The 18,994-nt window shown below is 37.8% G+C and overlaps 1 protein-coding gene across 3 annotated transcripts in view; it reads right to left on the bottom strand.

Annotated features, from left to right (window-relative positions):
* The window catches only part of Utp6 (UTP6 small subunit processome component), a 34,225-nt gene extending 22,474 nt beyond the window's left edge, over positions 1-11,751 (bottom strand). For 2 of the 3 annotated variants that reach the window (XM_058572520.1, XM_058572521.1), the window contains exons 1-8: positions 11,542-11,751; positions 10,160-10,244; positions 4,701-4,742; positions 4,372-4,464; positions 4,080-4,181; positions 2,886-2,933; positions 2,390-2,453; positions 745-863 (exon numbers count right to left, since the gene is read on the bottom strand). In XM_058572520.1, coding sequence (XP_058428503.1) covers positions 745-863; positions 2,390-2,453; positions 2,886-2,933; positions 4,080-4,181; positions 4,372-4,464; positions 4,701-4,742; positions 10,160-10,244; positions 11,542-11,633 — 645 coding nt within the window. In that variant the 5' untranslated portion in view covers positions 11,634-11,751. The remainder of the gene's footprint in view (positions 1-744; positions 864-2,389; positions 2,454-2,885; positions 2,934-4,079; positions 4,182-4,371; positions 4,465-4,700; positions 4,743-10,159; positions 10,245-11,541) is intronic. The other variant, XM_046424032.2, reaches the window with a different exon arrangement.
* Positions 11,752-18,994: the final 7,243 nt, after the last annotated feature.

Raw genomic sequence — 18,994 nt, 5'->3', positions numbered from 1 at the left:
CGTTATAGGTCTATGAAGATAAATTAATGCATGATTAACATCTACTAAAAAAATTTGTGCCAATTTTTGAATACTTGAAATTTTATAAGACATTAAAAAATGAAGGGTTTTTTTTAATTATTATGTTTAACCTTTTAAGTCAGTAATTCTGCTTCTAGGAATAAATCATAAGGAAATGATGGGCACAGGGGCCCACGCCTGTAAACCCAGCAGCTAGGGAGGCTGAGGCAGGAGGATCATGAGTTCAAAGCCAGCCTTCGTAATTTATGGAGGCCCTGGACAACTCAGTGAGACCCTGTCTCTAAATAAAATACAAAAAGGGATAGGGATGTGGCTCAGTGCTTAAGCATCCTTGGGTTCGTTCAATCCCTGGTACAAAAAAAAAAAATTATAAGGAAAAAAATCTTTGTATTTTCACATACAAAGGTTAAGAGCAAATACTGGAACAATCTAAATGCCCAACAATAGGGAAAATGAAAGAGAAAATGTACCATTTTTTTTAAATAGTATTTGCCCTCAATCAGTCATGTTGAGACATCACTCTCACTCTATGTACACACACATTTACCTTTTTTTTTTTTAATATTTACTTTTTTTAGTTTTAGGTGGACACAATATCTTTCTTTCTTTCTTTCTTTCTTTATTTATTTATTTTTAATGTGGTGCTGAGAATCGAACCCAGTGCCTCACGCATGCTAGGCAAACGTGCTACCACTTGAGCCACATCCCCAGCCCCACACTTACTTCTTGATAGAGTTTTGGACACTCTGGATGAAAGCGCAGAGCCCGAAGAAACAGTTGCCTGGCACTTTCAGAAGATAAGCGATCTTCCATTTCCCATTTGGCCGCCATAATCCACAAAGCTATAAATGATAAAACACCAGACTTCCATTTCAGTGAATTAATCAAGTTAGGCAAGAAACTACCAGTGCTCCAAACTGAATACTCAAATGAAAAAAAATTTTTTAATCTTACCAAAAAGGAAAAGGCAAAAACAGAGGGAATTTCTAACTGCAAAGTTTTGTTGTTCTATCTAAAGTTAGAAAGAATAGCCAGACAGTATGGCACATGCCAGTAATCCCAGCTACTCAGGAGACTGAGGAAGAATGATTACAATTTAGAAGCCAGCTTGGGCAACCTTGCAAGAGTTTGTCTCATAATAGAAAATAAAAAGAACTGGAAATATATAGCTCAATGGTAGCGTGCTCTTGAGTTCAGTCCCAAGTACTGCAAAAATAAATATTTAAACAAAATTAGAAAAAGTATTCTAAGCAAATAGAGGTAAATGCTAATATATTCATCCTGGATGTGGGATACATAAGGGCCTATGACCATATTTAATCAGCTCTAAAGCTACGATTGTTGTAAGTCACTAATTTTAAAGGTGTTAAAAGTTGGGAAAAAATTCGTATTTTAGAATCAACAAATTAATATATTTTGTACTCTTCTCTACATTTAGAATAGAACATAATTTTTTTTAAAAAATGTTGTTTTTCTTCATGGGAAATTAACCCCAAGTTACTACTCCAACTATTTCCCTACAGATTTAATAAAGGTTAACCATCATACCAAGCAAGGCTGCTCCTGATAAAAAATGACCCATGGCTGCTATCCATATGGACTTTGTAGGAAGGCCACAAATGGTGGCGAGCCATTGCTTTGAGATTTCTTGAGCATGTGACTCCTGAAATTGAGCATGGACCGTCCTAGGATCTCATCTTTAGTACTTCCACTTAGGAAGTTCTTCTACCCACTCCTATGGTCTCTTCACCTTACAAATGAACTCTCACTTTGGGGACCAGAGACTGGCCTCCCAACTGATAAGAGCACTTTGCTGAAAAAAAATGCCACAAGTTGTCTTCTGTCTCTGAGCAAGCAGGTGACAAATGTAGCCTTATTGTGCAGTCTGCTTGAGCCTAATACCCTGAGAACTGGTACTGGAGTACCTCCAGTACAGAATAACACACCATCCACTCCTTACTCACAAGAAAAGTCTTTCTCTTATAAAACATGAGTACCTACTCTGTGCCAGTCAACATTCTAAAATCTGTGTTAATATTTTCCCCTTTAAACTGAAATCCCTCACATTTCACTGCCTCCAAATTAAATGTCCCTCAAAGGATTGTACAGATTTTATTTTCCATCAACTAAAAAGAAACATAATCCTTCCTGTCCACAGATAGAACACCTGGTATAGTAACTATCAGTACACAGTAGCCAGAGATAAACTAAGAGGCAGCTTCAGGAATAAAAACTGCTGCAGCCAATTGCCTAATAAGCTTAAGTCCTCAAGATAATTTCTCTTAAGTTCATCAAGCACAGTAAGTTCCAAAATGACTTTAGTCTAAATAAAATACAGAAAAAGAACACAAGAAGGACTTCACCATACCTGGCTTATTTGAATGAATAGCCAACATGGCAGAGAATACCTTGCTAAGTTGAGCTTTGGTAGCCTGTAAAAAGAGGAAGAAATTTTTCTATTTCCTGCACAGAGATATCATCACTATTAATCTATAAACAGTATCTGCTGAACCCTTACCAACTATAAATTTAATAGGGCAAGATCTTGCTAGGGACATATCAATAAGTAAAGACACATTCATTTTCTTCTTGAACTACTAAACATACACATTCTAAATTTATAATGTTTTAAGGTTTTTGTGAATATGCACAAAAACTATTTTTTTCAACTGATATGGAAGCAAATTAAATAGGCATTCAGATATATAAAAGTTACAATGAAGTACAGCTTCAGCCTTCTGGGGTTCTTTTCCCATTTGTTAATCCTACACCTTTGGGGAAAATATGGAGTTCAGTAATAAGTAAGAAGTTTAAAAGGTAGACAAATAGAAAGTAAAAGAGGAGCAAGACTTTGCTTTACTCACCCATTTCTTACAAAACACAACATAGGACAGCCAAAGTTGAACATCATCCTACAAGAAAAGCAATGCAGTAAGCTGCCTTGATCTTTATATATGATACATTTTTGCGATAATTAACTTTATTGGAAACAGGAGAATTTCAGAAGATCCAATGTATTAAGCACATTCTTCAGTCCTTGAAACTCTTCCCTCACTGAGGTCTTGGATTTCTTAACCATAATTGAGTGAGATTCTCCCCTTCCATCCATCATGCTCCAAAACAAAACAAGTTGTCCATCCAATTTGTTCCATGCAGTTCTGAAATGGCCTCAAGTATAGAAATACAAAGTTTATCATTCCCAGGAATCCAAAGTACTTCCAATGAAACATGCCCATTCCCAGGCCGAACTTGAAGAATATCAAGTTACTGAGCTCCAGCCAGCACCTAATCATTTATCTTCCACCTCCACGACTTCAATGCTCTTCACTTAAGAAATACATCCAAACATCTCCCAGGTAATTTTATCATTTTTAATGTATCAAATAACACTGTTTTTAGCACCTTCCTCAAAGAAAAACAAGAAGGTATAAAGACCCGCACAGTTGCACACACCAATAACCCCAGCAACTCAGGAGGTAGAGATGGGACCACAAGTTGAGGCTACTCTCAGCAACTTAGTAAAACCCTGTCTCAAAATAAACAATAAAATGGGTTAAGGATGTAGCTTAAAGTGACCCTGGGTTCAATCCCCAGTATCAAAAGAAGGTTTAAGAGATCAATTTCTTTCCCTATTTTTTGGTACCAGGAATTGAACCCAGAGGTGCTTAACCACTGAGTCACGTCCCCAGATCTTTTTTATGTTTTATTTTGAGACAGGGTCTCGCTGAGTTGCTTAGGGCCTCACTACATTGCTGAGGCTGGCCTTTGAACTCGTGATCCTCCTGTCTTACACTCCGAGTCACTGGGATTATAGGCATGTGCCAGTGCACCCAGCTGAGAATGCTTCCATCAGTAATACCATCATTAGAGGGCTGGGGATATAGCTCAGTTGAATAGTGCTTGCCTCACAAGCACGAGGCCCTGGGTTCAATCCTCAGCACCACAAAATAATAATAATAATAATAATAATAATAATAATAATAATAATACCACCACCACCACCATCATTAGAATAAATATTAAGACACTCAAGTTAAGTTGGACACAGTTGCACACACCTGTAATCCCAGTGGCTCAGAAGGCTGAGACAGGAGGATGGCGAGTTCAAAGTCAGCCTTAGCAAAAAGCAAGGTGCTAAGCAACTCAGCGAGACCTTGTCTCTAAATCAAATACAAAACAGGGCTGGGGATGTGGCTCAGTGGCCAAGTGCCCCTTGGTTCAATCCCTGGTACCTCCCCCGCAAAAAAGGACACCCAAGTAAAGACTGGAGAACAATGCATTGGAATATTCAACTCAGGTATAATACACATCTTCAAAGCTCTTAGAGTCACAGATGCATTTATCACATACTTTCCACTTTGCTGAAGCACGTCGGAAGACACCTTGTATCCGGTGAACAATAGAATGCTCAATCTCATCCTTCTTAAATGAATATTTAATGCGCTGAAAGGGGACATAAAAAACAAAGCTTCAGTTTACTCACATTTACAAAGTAGCATTACTACTTGAGCATTTAACAGTATTAGTGAAAAAAGCAAATAATTACAAATATCCAGTTTAGTCCAGGCACATTAAACAATTTTATCAACATTACCTGTCGCCCAAACATAAGCTCTAGCTAAGCAGCCACACTACTTAATTCTGTATTTTTTCCAATTTCAAAAAAATTATCAACTTACTGTTCTTCTTCTCTGGATCAATTCCAAAAGATTAATTTCATACTGGGAAAGAAAACATACACAAAAAAAGGAGAAAAAAATTATAACCTTTTAAATATAGGAAATACATTAAAATTATGAAAGATAAAATATCAAATACGAAAATGTAAAATAGAAAAATTTTGCTATCAATGAAAACAATTTGTAATAAAATGTCTATAATTCACTGAAAATTCATTTAACTTTATTAAAATGAATTCTTCACAGGTGTGGTGTAATCCCAATTACTTGGGAGGCTGAGACAGGGAGGATCACAAGTTCGAGACCAACTTAGTGAGATACTGTCTCAAAATTTAAAAAATTAAAAAAGCTGGAGAATGTAGCCCATTTAGCACCTCTGGGCAAATTCCCAATACTTCAAAAAAAAAAAAAAAACCACTTGTAAGTCTGAGCTGACACATAAGTAAAGCAGATAAAGAGGTTGTACTAGCTGAAACAGGTGTGACAAGCCTAATGGGCTTCTCCAACCACCACCTCTAAAATACCACTTACAAATCCCAAAGATCTCAGAAAAGCACTACTATATAATCACTCTCTAAGCCACAACTGGAAAAATACTAGAGACAGAAATCTCACAAAATTGCAAGTTCATTTAAAAACTGTTTTACCTGGAGCTAGGGATATAGCTCAGTGGTAGAACACTTGCCTAGCCTGAGTGAGACACTATATTCAAATTCCAAAAGAGGGGGAAAAAAAAAACTTTGAGAAAAATATTTCAAGCACAAAAAATCCCATGCAACTATCACAAAGTAACACCAAAGCCTATATTTGCTTCAAGTACTCTTCAAAAATAAAATGTTTCAACTGGGAATAGTGGTGCATGCCTATAATCCCAAAAGCTCAGGAGGCTGAGGAAGGAGGATCACAAGTTTAAAGCCAGTCTCAGCAATTTAGCAAGGCCATAAGCAACTTAGTAAAACCCTATCTCAAAATAAAAAATAAAAAGGGCTGGGGATGTGGCTCAGGGGTAAAGGGTCCCTGGATTCAATCCCCAGTACCAAAAAAGAAATAGAACATTTCAAATAAACATAAAGCCCCCTATGTACTAATCTTTGATTCCATTCTCACTCTCCAGAACTAGCAACTATCCTGAGTTTATCACTTCCAAGAATGATCCTGAACTTCATTATAATGCTTTTTTTTTGGATACTAGGAACTGAACTTGGAGGCATTTTACCAATGATGTATTTCCCAGCCATTTTTATTTTAATACAGAGTCTTGCTAAGTTGCTCAAGCTGGTTTCAAACTTGTCATTCTCTTGCCTCAGCCTCCCAAATCACTGAGATTACAGGTGTGTGCCATGGCACCCAGCTATAATGCTTTAATTGTCTATAAGTGATATTACGCTACATTCATCACTCCATATTTTTTTCAACATGACTTATGTGTGTGTGTGCTCATGAACATGTGGTGAAGATAGAATCCAGCCAAGCTGTCTACCACTGAGACCAGACCTCAAAATGACTTCAGATATATCCTTGTAAAAACCCAAAATTCAAGGTCATGTTATATAATATTCCATGTTCAATGTGGAATTTGCCTTTTTTCTTGCTGTTCCATAATCTGTTTCTAATTTTTTTTTTTTTTTTTTTTTTTTTTTGTGGTGCTGGGGATTGAACCCAGGGCCTTGTGCATGAAAGGTAAGCACTCTACCAACTGAGCTATGTCCCCAGCCCTCTAATTTTTCTCTATTACAAAAAGCTGCTATTTATATTCTTGTACATATCTTCTTATGAATACAGGAACTTTTCTCCAGAGTATACACTATCTACCAACACTAACATGCAATCATGAGGCAATGACTTTTCTCCATTTAAAGTGATTCCCTGTACACCACTGGACTGGATCAGTGCCATGTACATAGCAGGCCCTCAATATTTACTACTCTATAAATGAATAAATGAAATTGCTGGATCACAGGTATATGCATTTCAATTTTATGGATCATTAAAACCTGCACTCAAAAGGGATTGTACCAATTATTTTTAAAATGTTTACTATTGTGATGAACATAAGGCAGACTATGCATGGTCTTAATTTATTTACCTGATTACTAATGAGGCTTGCATTGTTTCCTAAGTTGAATTATGAAATGATGTTCTCCCTTTGGGAATTGCATGTTAACAAGATCTGCCCACTTTTCTTTGTGGTCCTTTGTTACTTTCTCTTTTTTTCTCTTTAGTTGTAGTTGGACACAATACCTTTATTCTATTTATTTATTTTTAAGTGGTGCTGAGGATCAAAACCAGCACCTCACACATGCTAGGAGAGTGCTCTACCACTGAGCCACAGCCCCAGCCCATGTTACTTTCTTCTTGATTTGTAGTTATTCACATGTACATATGTCATTCTTACTATATGTCTTATGAATATTTTCTCCCACTTTGTGGCTTACCTTTTCACATTAATTGTGGTATATTTTTTGCATAGACTATTATTATTGTTTTTAACATCTCCTCTGAAAATGAGTTGTGCTTTCACAGTCTCCTCTATTTTATCTTTCCCTACCTGAACTCATTCTTTCATAGATTTTATAAAATACTTAAAAGTTTCTCCCACATTAAAACTTTCAATTCGGGCTGAGGATGTGGCTCAAGTGGTAGCGCGCTCGCCTACCACTGGCATGTGCACGGATCTGGGTTCAATCCTCAGCACCACATACAAATAAAGATGTGTCCGCCAAAAAACTAAAAAATAAATAAATAAATATTTTAAAAATTCTCTCTCTTTAAAAAAAAAACTTTCAATTCATCAGGAATTTATTTTCAGGTATGTGAAGACAAGATCTAATTGAAACTTAAACTTCATTGATTTAAAAATGCCATTTGTACCAGCCACAATGGCGCATACCTGTAATCCCAGTGACTTGGGAGGCTAAAGCAGGAGGATTGCAAGTTCAAGGCCAAACTCAACAATTTAGGGAGGCCCTAAGCAACATAGCAAGACCCTGTCTCAAAAAATAAAAGGGGTAAGGGATGCATTTGTGGTTCAGTGGTAGAGTGTTTACCTAGCATGGGTGAGGCACTGGGTTCAATCCTCATAAAAATAAATAAATAAAAATAAAATAAATATAAAAATAAATAAAGGTATTGTATCCATCTACAATTAGAAATTTTTTAAAAAGGGGGGGAATGTAGCTCAGTGGTAAAGTATTGCTGGGTTCAATCCCCAATACCAAAAAATAAAACAAATAAATGTCACTTACAAATTTATACAACTGTGTGCAGGCAAGAAAAAATATATATAAAAGAATGTGCAGGTAGGTACATATGTATGTGTGTATACTTTTTAATGTGCTTATTTCAGTTATACTCTCTGAAACTAATCCAACTAATCCACAGGTAGCTCAAGTATTTAAAGAGTGAGATCATTTGTCACATATCTCCTCAAGCATCTCTAGTGCTTTCAATGACTGCTCCAATAACAAGGTTTCCAAATTTGTTGCCTTTGAACCAACCTCTTTAAGAGTCCTTCTTAAAATGTAGTCTTGAGGCTGGGGATATGGCTCAAGTAGTAGCGCACTTGCCTGGCATGCGTGAGGCACTGGGTTCAATCCTCAGCACCACATAAAAATAAAATTAAAGATATTGTGTCCACCTAAAGCTAAAAAACAAATATTTTAAAAATAAAAAATAATTTAAAAAACGTAGTCTTGAGTCTAATACAATACTACAGATATGGATTGATTAGCACAACACATTATCTTTCAAGTCAACATGTTTTCAGTGCCTACCTGCCAATGTCCTTTGCAATTTTACCCAGCACACTATTTTTGTCAATCTTGTTCAGTTATAGTGTTGATACAATATGCTCTTGACTTTTTTGGGGGACACTACTAGTGATCAAACCTAGGGCCTTGTGTGCATGCTACACAAATTCACTTACTACTGGGCAACATTCCCAGCCCCCATGGCTTATTCTGAATTAGCAATGTACTACAAACCCTAGGACCACTCCAAAACAAAACAACATTCTCAGCTAAGTCTCATGTAGTATTTGTTCAACTATTTGTTTTTTTGTAATCAATCTCAATTTTTTTTAATATTTATTTTTTAGTTTTAGGTGGACACAATATCTTTATTTTATTTTTATGTGGTGCAGAGAATTGAACCCAGTGCTGCATGCATGCTAGGCTAGCGCTCTTCCTCTGAGCCACAACCCCAGCCCTTCAATCTCAAATTTTTAAGTCCTATAACATTTCATCGTTCTTGTGTGTGGTTCTGGGGATTGAACCCAGGAGTGCTCTACCACTGAGCTACATCCCCAGTTCTTTGTCATTTATTTTTTTTATTTATTTTGAGGCAGGGTCTCACTGAATTTCCCAGGCTGGCCTTGAACTTGTTCATTTATTTATTTTTTTTTTTTTAAAGAGAGAGGGAGGGGAGAGAGAGAGAGAGGGAGAGAGAGAGAATTTTAATATTTATTTTCTAGTTCTCGGCGGACACAACATCTTTGTTTGTATGTGGTGCTGAGGATTGAACCCGGGCTGCACGCATGCCAGGCGAGCACGCTACCGCTTGAGCCACATCCCCAGCCCTGGCCTTGAACTTGTGATCCTCCTGCCTCAGCCTCCTGAGTTTCTGGGATCCCAGGTGTTCACCATTACACCAAAATAAACATTTTGTCTTATTTATTCTTTCTGAATCCTGATTCTGTCATCTGACATAACAGCTATTCTCCCCCATCTAAAAAGTGATTTGGCCTATATGTCTTATCTTCAAACTTTCTACCTATTTAGAAAATGGAAGTAATCACTGGGCACAGTGGCACATGCCTGTATTCCCAATACCTCAGGAGGCTAAGGCAGGAGGATCACAAGTTCAAAGCCAGCCTCAGCATCTCAGCAAGACCCTGTCTCAAAATAAAAAATAAAAAATGGCTGGAATATAGCTCTAGGTGGTTAAGTGTCCCTGAGTTCAATTCGTGGTACCAAGAAAGAAAGAAAGGGAGGAAGGGAAGGAAGAAGTTCCTGTCTCAAAATAAAAAATAAAAAGGGCTGGCAATGTGCATCAGTGGTAGAATGCCCCTAGGTTCAATCCCAAGTACCAAAAAAAAAAAAGAATCTTGCCGCATACTTCTTTACAAATTGACATACTTAGACTTTCTGGCTATCCACTATCATCACATTCACATCCCTGTCTTGCCTGCTAAGAGATAGATCTCTTGCTGAAATCCAGATACACATTGTCTCGATCTACTAACTCAATAGAAAGAAAGAGAGAGGAAAAAAAATTCAGTTTCACTAGGACTAAAGCCTCAGTAGATGATACAATTCCCAATAATCACCTCTAATCCTGTTCAAAAATATGGATCTAATTGCAATTCTGGAATTTGGCAAAAAACTAATGTTAATCTCACCATTCTCTAATTGACTTAAAATTTGTAAGGAGATTTAAAAATAAGGAAATTATTCACTTACTTGAATATAATTGATAAAGTCTTCCTTAAAAAGGGCTCTTCGCTGTATTTTGTATTCTAGATCAGAAGCCTTCTTAATGATAGCCCTGAAGAGAAAATTATTTAAACTGCAACACTTGAAAAAAATAAAACTTAAGTAACTTTAGCTTTAAAAGAATTTTTTTAATTACCTTGGATATATTTAAGACACATAATAACCAAAACATAATTCCCATATATAATTTTCTTTCACAGGCAAATAATATCTTACACAATTACTTCTGTATTTCTAAGATTAGGATATATTTTAAAATTTTCAGGATAGCCATCATAATTGATTGCCAGGGTATTTGATATTCCTACAAGCAAAATTAATGTTAAGTGTTTTATGCTATTTACATATAGTATTAATAAAGACTTATTTTCCTCTAAATCAAGGTTATTAGGTGTATATTTCTTGCAGACCAGAATTAAACCCAGGGGCTTACACATGCTAGGCAAGGATTCTGCCAAGAAGCTATATCCTAGCCCTCCACACTTAGGTTTTTATAATAATCAAATGTCTATACTAAAATTCTCTTATTCCTATATGTTCAATGCGTAAAATTTTTTTAGAAACCTGTATTGTCTCTATCTAAAAAGGCTTATTACTATTACGGATCTGTGGGAGAAGAATCACCATTCCTTAGTTAAGGACTAAATGTACAACATGTGTATATTAGGAAAATTTAATGCAAGGTGTGCAGAATACTTACGTTTAGTAATAATAACATTTAATGAACACTAAGAGTCCCCAATGCTATATTCTGTTTCATTAACAAATACTTTTAGACTCCCAGTCACATGACTGCATCCAGAGTCATTGTCCACCAAAGAAATAGTCACGGAAAACCACTAAAACTACTAAAAGTGATTGACAGATTATTGAATGCCAACCTGTGTGTCAGGCGCTGTGGCTAGGATTGGGAGTACATAGGAAACGAAATCAAATGATCCCCCTCTGCCAAGTCTTCCACTCTCGGGCTCTTGCAGCATTCTGCTGACATCTCTACAGAAGTACATTCTACACACCGATTTAAACTGTAACCGAAATGTTTAATTTGCCTGAAATTCTCCCACCATCCAAAGTGCCTTGTTAGCTCCTGGTGGATAGGGATTCCGGTTTATCACCTTTATATCCCCAAAACCCTGCTCCATGAGGGGCTGTCAGTATATCCGATGGGTAAATGGACACCTTGTAAAGGATAAGAATTTCATTCTGGTCATCCCCAAAGCCCGGCACTGGGTTTATACCACGTTAGGAAAAATAAACACAACCAAAGCATCTCCAGCCCGGCCGGGGCCACACGCACGCCCAACCTCCCCTCAGCCCGCTCCAGCCCTTCCCTTTCCCACCCCGCTCACTTAATCTCCGCACGACTGAATAGTCCAACGCGCTCCAGCTGTTCCAATTCCGGGATTCGATCTTCTATGCGTTCCTGGATTATCTCCGCCATGAGGTCTGCACCGTACGGCCCCGCAGGAGAAGCTCAGCAGGCAACAGGCGCAGGAAGCGCCCACCTTCTAGTCTCCAGTCCCAACCTTAAAGCCCGCACGTACTGACAAAACGTGCTCCCTACGTCCCGCCTCTTCCGCTTCCGCCGTCGGAAAAACTCCTTCGGCTCTTGCGGCCGCTGTCGCCCCCTTGTGGCCTACGGTGGAATTGCAGCGAGAGACCCCGCGGTCTTGGGCCGGACTCAAGCATAGGGGCGGGGCGAGGCTGGAGGTGGGACCCAATGCGCGCGCAGCCAGACTCCGGCACGGATTGAAAAAAGCGCCTCCGGGTCTGAGTGATTTACCTGGCGACAGCCCCGCGGGTGCAGGATATTGTCTGGTTTTAACGTGCTCCGGTCCCATGGCCCTACTTCCCAACACCGAGGTCCTGAAAAATAATTTTAAAAAAAGCTCATAGAGGAAGATATTATGTAAAGGACGTAAACATTTCAAAAAAATCAGTCATGGAAATCGTAGGGGCTGCTAAGGCTGACCCCGCCACCCAAAAGACTTAGTCCTAGCTTTCTGCTAGATTGTAAAATAGTGTGATAACAGTTATTACACTGGGTTCTCCCGTGCCAATTAGAATCCGACTGGGTGATTAAAAAGGAAAGAAATGTGTTATTTAAATATCTTAGCTCTGTAGACACGATCTTTTAAAACACGTGACCCTGCGTAGATCAGACACTATAATTTGTTTTAGGAAAGGAGGTTTTGGTATTGAGACACAGACCCGCCTCACACCACCGCCCCAGCAACTTAGCATTTCTAAGAAAACTATCAGGCAACCCAGCTTGGAAGCCATATTGTTGGTGTAATTACTAAACCTAAAAATAATAATAATAACTGCATGGCTTAATTCTTTTTAAGTTCTGGAAGATGTTAAAAAAAAAAAGCAGGAATTCTTGCTAAACCTGTTTATTTCAACATTCGCATTAGTACCTTGATCTTATGTGAATTATGAAAGGGGAATAGATTTAGCAATTAACCAGGTTCCTTCCTTTTTTTCATTTCACATTTTACCCCCTGGTCTCAGAAATGAGACAAAGGTTGGCTTGGGCTTCATGGTTTCTTAATTCAGTTGTAATATTTGAGGGAAATTAAAGGAATTATGGGTGAAAAACAAAGATGCAGCCAGCCATAGGTGGTTCACACCTGTAATCCCAGCAACTGGGGAGGCCCTGAGAGGGGAGGATTGCAAGTTCAAGCCTGCCCTTAGGGCTGGAGTTGTAGCACAATGGTAGAAAGCTTGCCTAGCATGAGTGAGGCATTGGGTTCCATTCTCAGCGCTGCATATAAATAAAATAAAGGTCTATTGACAACTTTATTTAAAAAAAAAAAAAAAGACTGGCCTGGACAATTTAGGGAGGCTTTGTCAAAAAATAAAAAGGGATGGGGAGGTAGCTCACCAGTAAAGTATCCCTGGGTGCAGTCCCCATTAAAAGAAAAAAAAATTAAAAAGACCAAGAGGCAATGTTTTTGAAATAGTAAAATCTCTGGGTTCCCTGTTAACAGTAGGAGTTGGGATAAACTACATAGTAAGTTAAATGATTTTCCCCCTATTTTCCTCACTGGAAATGATAGAGCAATGTCTAGCATATAATAATTACTAAATAAAAAATGTATGAGAATAAGAAAAGGCACTTACAAAGTTTCTTTAAGTGCAAGGAAGATTGCAATCTCTATCAAATTGTAATCTTTCATTTCAAGGCAAATTTGATAGCGACCTTAAGAAGTTAACTATGTTTTGTTTTGTTTAAGGTATTGGGCAACTTAGCACTGAACTACATACATCCCCAGTCCTTATTTTTTATTTTGAGACAGGCTGGCTTAACTCTTGGAGACTGGTCTTCAACTTGCAATTCTCCTGCCTCAGCCTCTTGAGTAGCTGGAATTACAGGTGTGGGCCACTGCACTTGGCTAACTATGATTTTTAAGCCAACCTAACTATAAATACTCACCTCCCTTATTTGAAATTTAGCTTTTATGTTTATATTGCTCTAAGAATTATAGTGGAAATAGCAAACTTCCTTTTCACTTCTTCATCTCATAATAATAGTTACCACTTCTCAAGGGCTTACTATATGCCTAGCTACTATGTGCTCTAAGTTCTTTATTTATTAACCCTCCTAATCACATTACACAGATATTTTAAAATATCAACACAAGGAGCTCATGAAGAAGTAAAAAGTACCTACTAAGGGCTGCTGGTCTAGGTCAGTGGTAGAGAGTTCTTAGTGTGCTCTAGGACCTGGGTTCCATCCTCAGCACTCAAAAAAAAAAAAAAAACAACCTGCTAGAGAAAGCCCAAGACAGCAGAGGAAACCATTTGCACAATGGATGTCCCTCAGAAAATTTGTTTGTTTGTTTTAGTCTTATATTTTATCTTTAAAATTCAGCAAAGATGTCAGATTAGTAAGGTGGTACTGACCAGGAGGGAGCACTGGGAAGCTTTCTGCATCTGGGAATGGTCTGTACTTGATCTAGGTGACCATCACATGGATGTATACATGTGTAAAAATCTACCCACTGAGGTATACACTTAGGATTTGTACACTTTATGAAAGTCATACCTTAAATAAGAAGTAAAAGTTAATTACCAGACTCTAAATATATCATTCTCTTCAAGAGCTCCAATTTATTATTCTTATGTGTGTGGCAAAGTCAGAAATATTGCAATAAATGAGCAGTACTTCCCCTCTCTAAAAGAGTTCACGTGAATTTGGTGCTCTAACCCACAATATATTAGTATTTGTTTTAAAATAAATTCGTATGATTTTTTCCCCCAGATTATCAGGTAAGATTAATCCCAATATGTTGGATCCTGATCATCCTAAGGCTTAGAGGAACACTTGGCCCCCATTCTGATGTGATGAGCCAGTGGGAAAACTGCAGAGGGCTCTCAGTTAGGGTCCTGAGAAAATCTCTCTTTTTTAAAAAAATTTTTTCTTTGGTACCAAGAATTGAATCAGGGGCACTCACTGAGCCACCTCCCCAGCCCTATTTTGTATTTTACCTAGAGACCCAGTCTCACTGAGGCTGGCTTTGATCCTCCTGTCTCAGCCTCCAGAGCCACTGGGATTACAGGCGCATGCCACCACGCCTGGGCTCTGAGAAAATCTCTTAAGGAGTCTGCCAGAGGAACACTAACCAGATGTTTGCAAACCAAGTTAAAACTTCATTCTTGCCTTCAAAGTACTTAAACATAAACTTCAAAGTAAACTTGAACTTTTCCTTGGAATATTCACATTGTCACATCTGAAGATTAAATTCACAGACAGCTCAGTAGTTAAAAAATGCTTCTCTTTTTTTCCCCCACTATTATTGTTATTTGATAAAGGGAAATACCTAATTTCAGCAATAATGAGTGGTAAAGCACCTGGAATCCCATCCCCCTGCCTTGTTCGAAGTCCCCTGCCTGCTTCTCCCACACAGAGAGCCCTGGTATACTTCAAAGTCAGAGCAGAAGTGATAGACACAGACTGGTCTTTGATGCCTAAGAACATCAGAGCCCTCAGTTTGATGGGAATGCAAAGCATCTGTACTTTTCAAACCTTTCATGTTATCTCCCATTGCCAACAACAAAAGCTGAAAAGTTTGAGGTGACACACATTACACACATTAAAATATTTGGAACCAGTAACTTTTCATTTCTTTTTCTATTATTTATAGCTTCTTTTACTTCGCAAACCATACTGGATAGTAAATTACTTCTGGCATGCAGCCTTGTCAGCTTGCCAAATTTCAACTGGAACAAGTTTTTACAGCAGGGCTAATAAGCTCTGAAAATTAAGAGGTAAGTATAATGGAAATAATGACATCGTCTTTATCTGCAGGAACATAAGAATGACAACGTGAGATTCTAACAGATTCTATTTTTTTTAAAGATTTTTTTTATTCTCATGAAATCTTCACGTTTTAAGAGATTTTAGTTCAAAACACATGTAAATGGAGAGGTTTTCTTTTAAATGGTGAAAAGCAGTTATGTGATTTTTTTTTCCCCCTATGGTTTAAGTTACTGCTTTTTGCAAACGAAAAAGAAGAAAGAGAGCAAAAAGAAAGAAAGAAAGCAAGCCAAGAATATGGTAGTTTGGGTATAACAACCTACTATTAAAACAAACTGACATCTTGAAAAAACATGTTCTGAAATGATTGGCTTCCAGGATGGGGCCTGGTGATTGTCTGTGTGTGAATACATTTCATCAAAGCCATAGCTGATTAGCTACATCAATTTTTTTTTCAGTTTGCCCAAATCCAGATAGAAATACAGCTCCAGCTTAAGTAACTTTCAGATCTTTTTGGAACAAAACTTCCAAAAATCGAAAATGAACACCACATTTGATTTTGATCATTGAAAGAAACTTGGGAGGTACTATCTATTTCTCTAATCTTAATTCTTACATCTGTTCCCATTCACAATTTGCAAGTGACAAGGAAAATTCTTTTTCTCCAGTCTCATTCTGCCTTCCAATTAGACGTGGACTGATTAGCTTTAGCACCACATGCTCAGTCCCAAACTGCTGAAGCAAAGAAGAGGTTTAGAGGGTGTGCATGTAAAAGTGTGTGTGTGTGTAACTATACTAAAGTAATATGGCCTTGCTCCAAAAATGCCAGCTTTCTTGTAGTTTCTCAACCATACCATGCAATTATTTTATACATCTCTCTTTTTTAAAATATTTTTTAGTTGTCGGTGGACCTTTATTTTATTTACTTATTATTTATTTATTTCTATGTGGTGCTGAGAATCGAACCCAATGCCTCACACATGCTAGGCAAGTGCTCTACTACTGAGCTAGAGCCACAGCCCCTATCTTTTTTATTTTTAAAATTTTTAGTTGTAGGTGGACAATACCTTTACTTTATTTACTTATTTTTATGTGGTGCTGAGGATCAAACCCAAAGCTTCAAGCGCTCTACCACTGAGCCACAGCCCTCACCCCTATTTTTTACCCTCTTAACATAAACTGTTACCTGTCTCTAGAATGTCTTTTATCCAACTATCCACTTGGTAAGTTTAATTCATTAAAAAAAATTTTTAACTTAAAAGGAAGCCCACCTTTAACATTCTGCCACCCCCCCAACCACCAATTTGTATACTTAGATACATTTATACAAAGAGACTTTGAGTCTGTTTTTATTGTCTTTCACTAACTCTAGATGGTATTACCCAGGCTCATGACTTCAGTGTCATCTATATCAGTGCTGTTCAATTGAACTTTTTGTGATAATGGAAATATCGCAAATATGTGCTATCCAACATGGTAGTTATTAGCCACATGTGTCTATTGAATACTTGAAATGTAGCTTAAGAAACTGAATTTTTAAATTTTGGTGACAAAATGGATTTTTAATATCCCTTGATTAATTCAGATTTTGGTTATCACAGCACTGATCTATCTAATTTCCAAATGTGTAGCATCACATTTGGAATGGGTCTGAAGGTATAGTTCCGTGGTAGAATGCTGGCCTAGCAAGCACAGGTCCTGGGTTTGATTGGTAGGGGAAAAAAAATCATTTATGTCTAAAACCAAGCTTCTGATGCTCTCACCCAAAATCCTGCCCCATCTCGGTTCATGGCACTCCATTCTTTCAGTTTCTCAGACAAAAACCTTGAAGTTATCCTTAACTCTTTATCTAATTCATCAGCAATTCTCCTTGATCTAAAAAATGTAGCCAAAATATTACCAGTCCTCACCACCACTAGTTCCAAGCCACCATAGCTCTCCTCTGGATTATTACAGTAGTCTCCAATGGGGCCCCATGCTTTTACTCTGGCCCTCTTGAGTCTATTCTTTTTTATTATTATTATTATTATTTTAGATATTGATGAACCTTTATTTTATTCATTTATTTATATGTGGTGCTGAGAATCAAACCCAGAGCCTCACACATGCCAGGCAAGCACTCTACCACTGAGCCACAATCCTAGCCCTAGAGTCTATTCTTAGCACAGCAGTCCAAATTATTTTGTTAAAATAAAAGTCAGACCTCACAGGTCATAGTGGCACATGCCTGTAATCCCAGAGGCTCAGGAGCTGGGGCAGCCTCAGCAACTTAGTAAGGGCCTAAGTAAGGCCCTTTATTTAGAGATGGGATTAGCAAGACCCCATCTCTAAATATTTTTTTAAAAATAAAAATATTTTTTTAAAAAGGGCTACGGATATGGCTTGGTGGTTGAATGCTCCTGGGATCAATCTCCACTATCAAAAAAAAAAAAAAAAAGTCAGACTTCATCTCCCCCTGCTTAAAACCCTCCAATATTTCTTAACTCAGAGCAATCACTAAAATTTTTCACTTGCATATAAGTTCCAATATGACCGGGTGTCCTACTTCTCCCTTTCCTCTCTGTCCTTATTTTCCAGTCTTACCCCTTGTTTTCTCCACTGCTGATAAACCAGTCTCTTTGGTTTCCCTTCAACATATCTATTCAGGGCCTTTGCACTGGCTGTTCACTGACTGATCTTGTCCCCAGATAAATTTGTGACTCATTGCCTTACTTTGTTCAGATCTTTCTCAAATGTCACTCTCTCAGGGAGTTCTTTCCTATTTAAAATTGTAGCCCTTACTCTCAACAATCCTTACTGCTCTATGGGTGGGGCTGGGGATTGAACCCAGGGCCTTGTACATGCCAGGCAAGTGCCCTATCACTGAGCCACATCACCAGCTCCCTTATTCTTTATTCTTATTTTTCTCTCCTCCACATCCCTGATCAGTATCCAACATACTACATGATTATTATCTCTCTCTTCACAATTCACTGAAACATAAGCTCCATGGAGTTGAAATTATTTGATGCTCAATCTCCAGAGCTAAGTGCACGGTAATACTCATTACATATTGAATAAATTAATGAGTGTTTGCATAGCTGTACTATATGGTTTGTATTGATCTTTTCTTTCTTTCTTTCTTTCTTTCTTTCTTTCTTTTTCTGATACTGGGATTTAACCCAGGGCATTCAACCACTGTACCATATTCCCAATCCATTTTTGCATTTTATTTACAGATAGGGTCTCACTGAATTGATTATGGCCTCACCAAATTGCTGACGCTGGCTTTGAACTCGTAATCCTCCTGCCTCAGTCTCCCGAGCCACTGAGATTACAGGCATGTGCCATCATGCCTAGCTGTATTAATCTTTAATCTATATGTCCACCCTTCATGATATTGTGACTTCTATGACAGAGAGACTAGTATTTTACTTTCCTTTGAATTCTCTAGTACCTAGTATTGTAAAACATTAGGTAGGCATTCAATAAACATTTTTTTTTAAAAAAAGAACTACTCTACATCATGAATACCACCAGTTAAAGAGTTACTCACATGT

This window comes from Marmota monax, unplaced genomic scaffold (genome assembly GCF_021218885.2).
Source record: "Marmota monax isolate L192 unplaced genomic scaffold, Marmota_monax_Labrador192_F-V1.1 WCK01_AAM20220418_F8-fsc00296, whole genome shotgun sequence".
Classification (NCBI taxonomy): domain Eukaryota; kingdom Metazoa; phylum Chordata; class Mammalia; order Rodentia; family Sciuridae; genus Marmota; species Marmota monax.
This window is presented reverse-complemented; position numbering and strand designations above follow the sequence as displayed.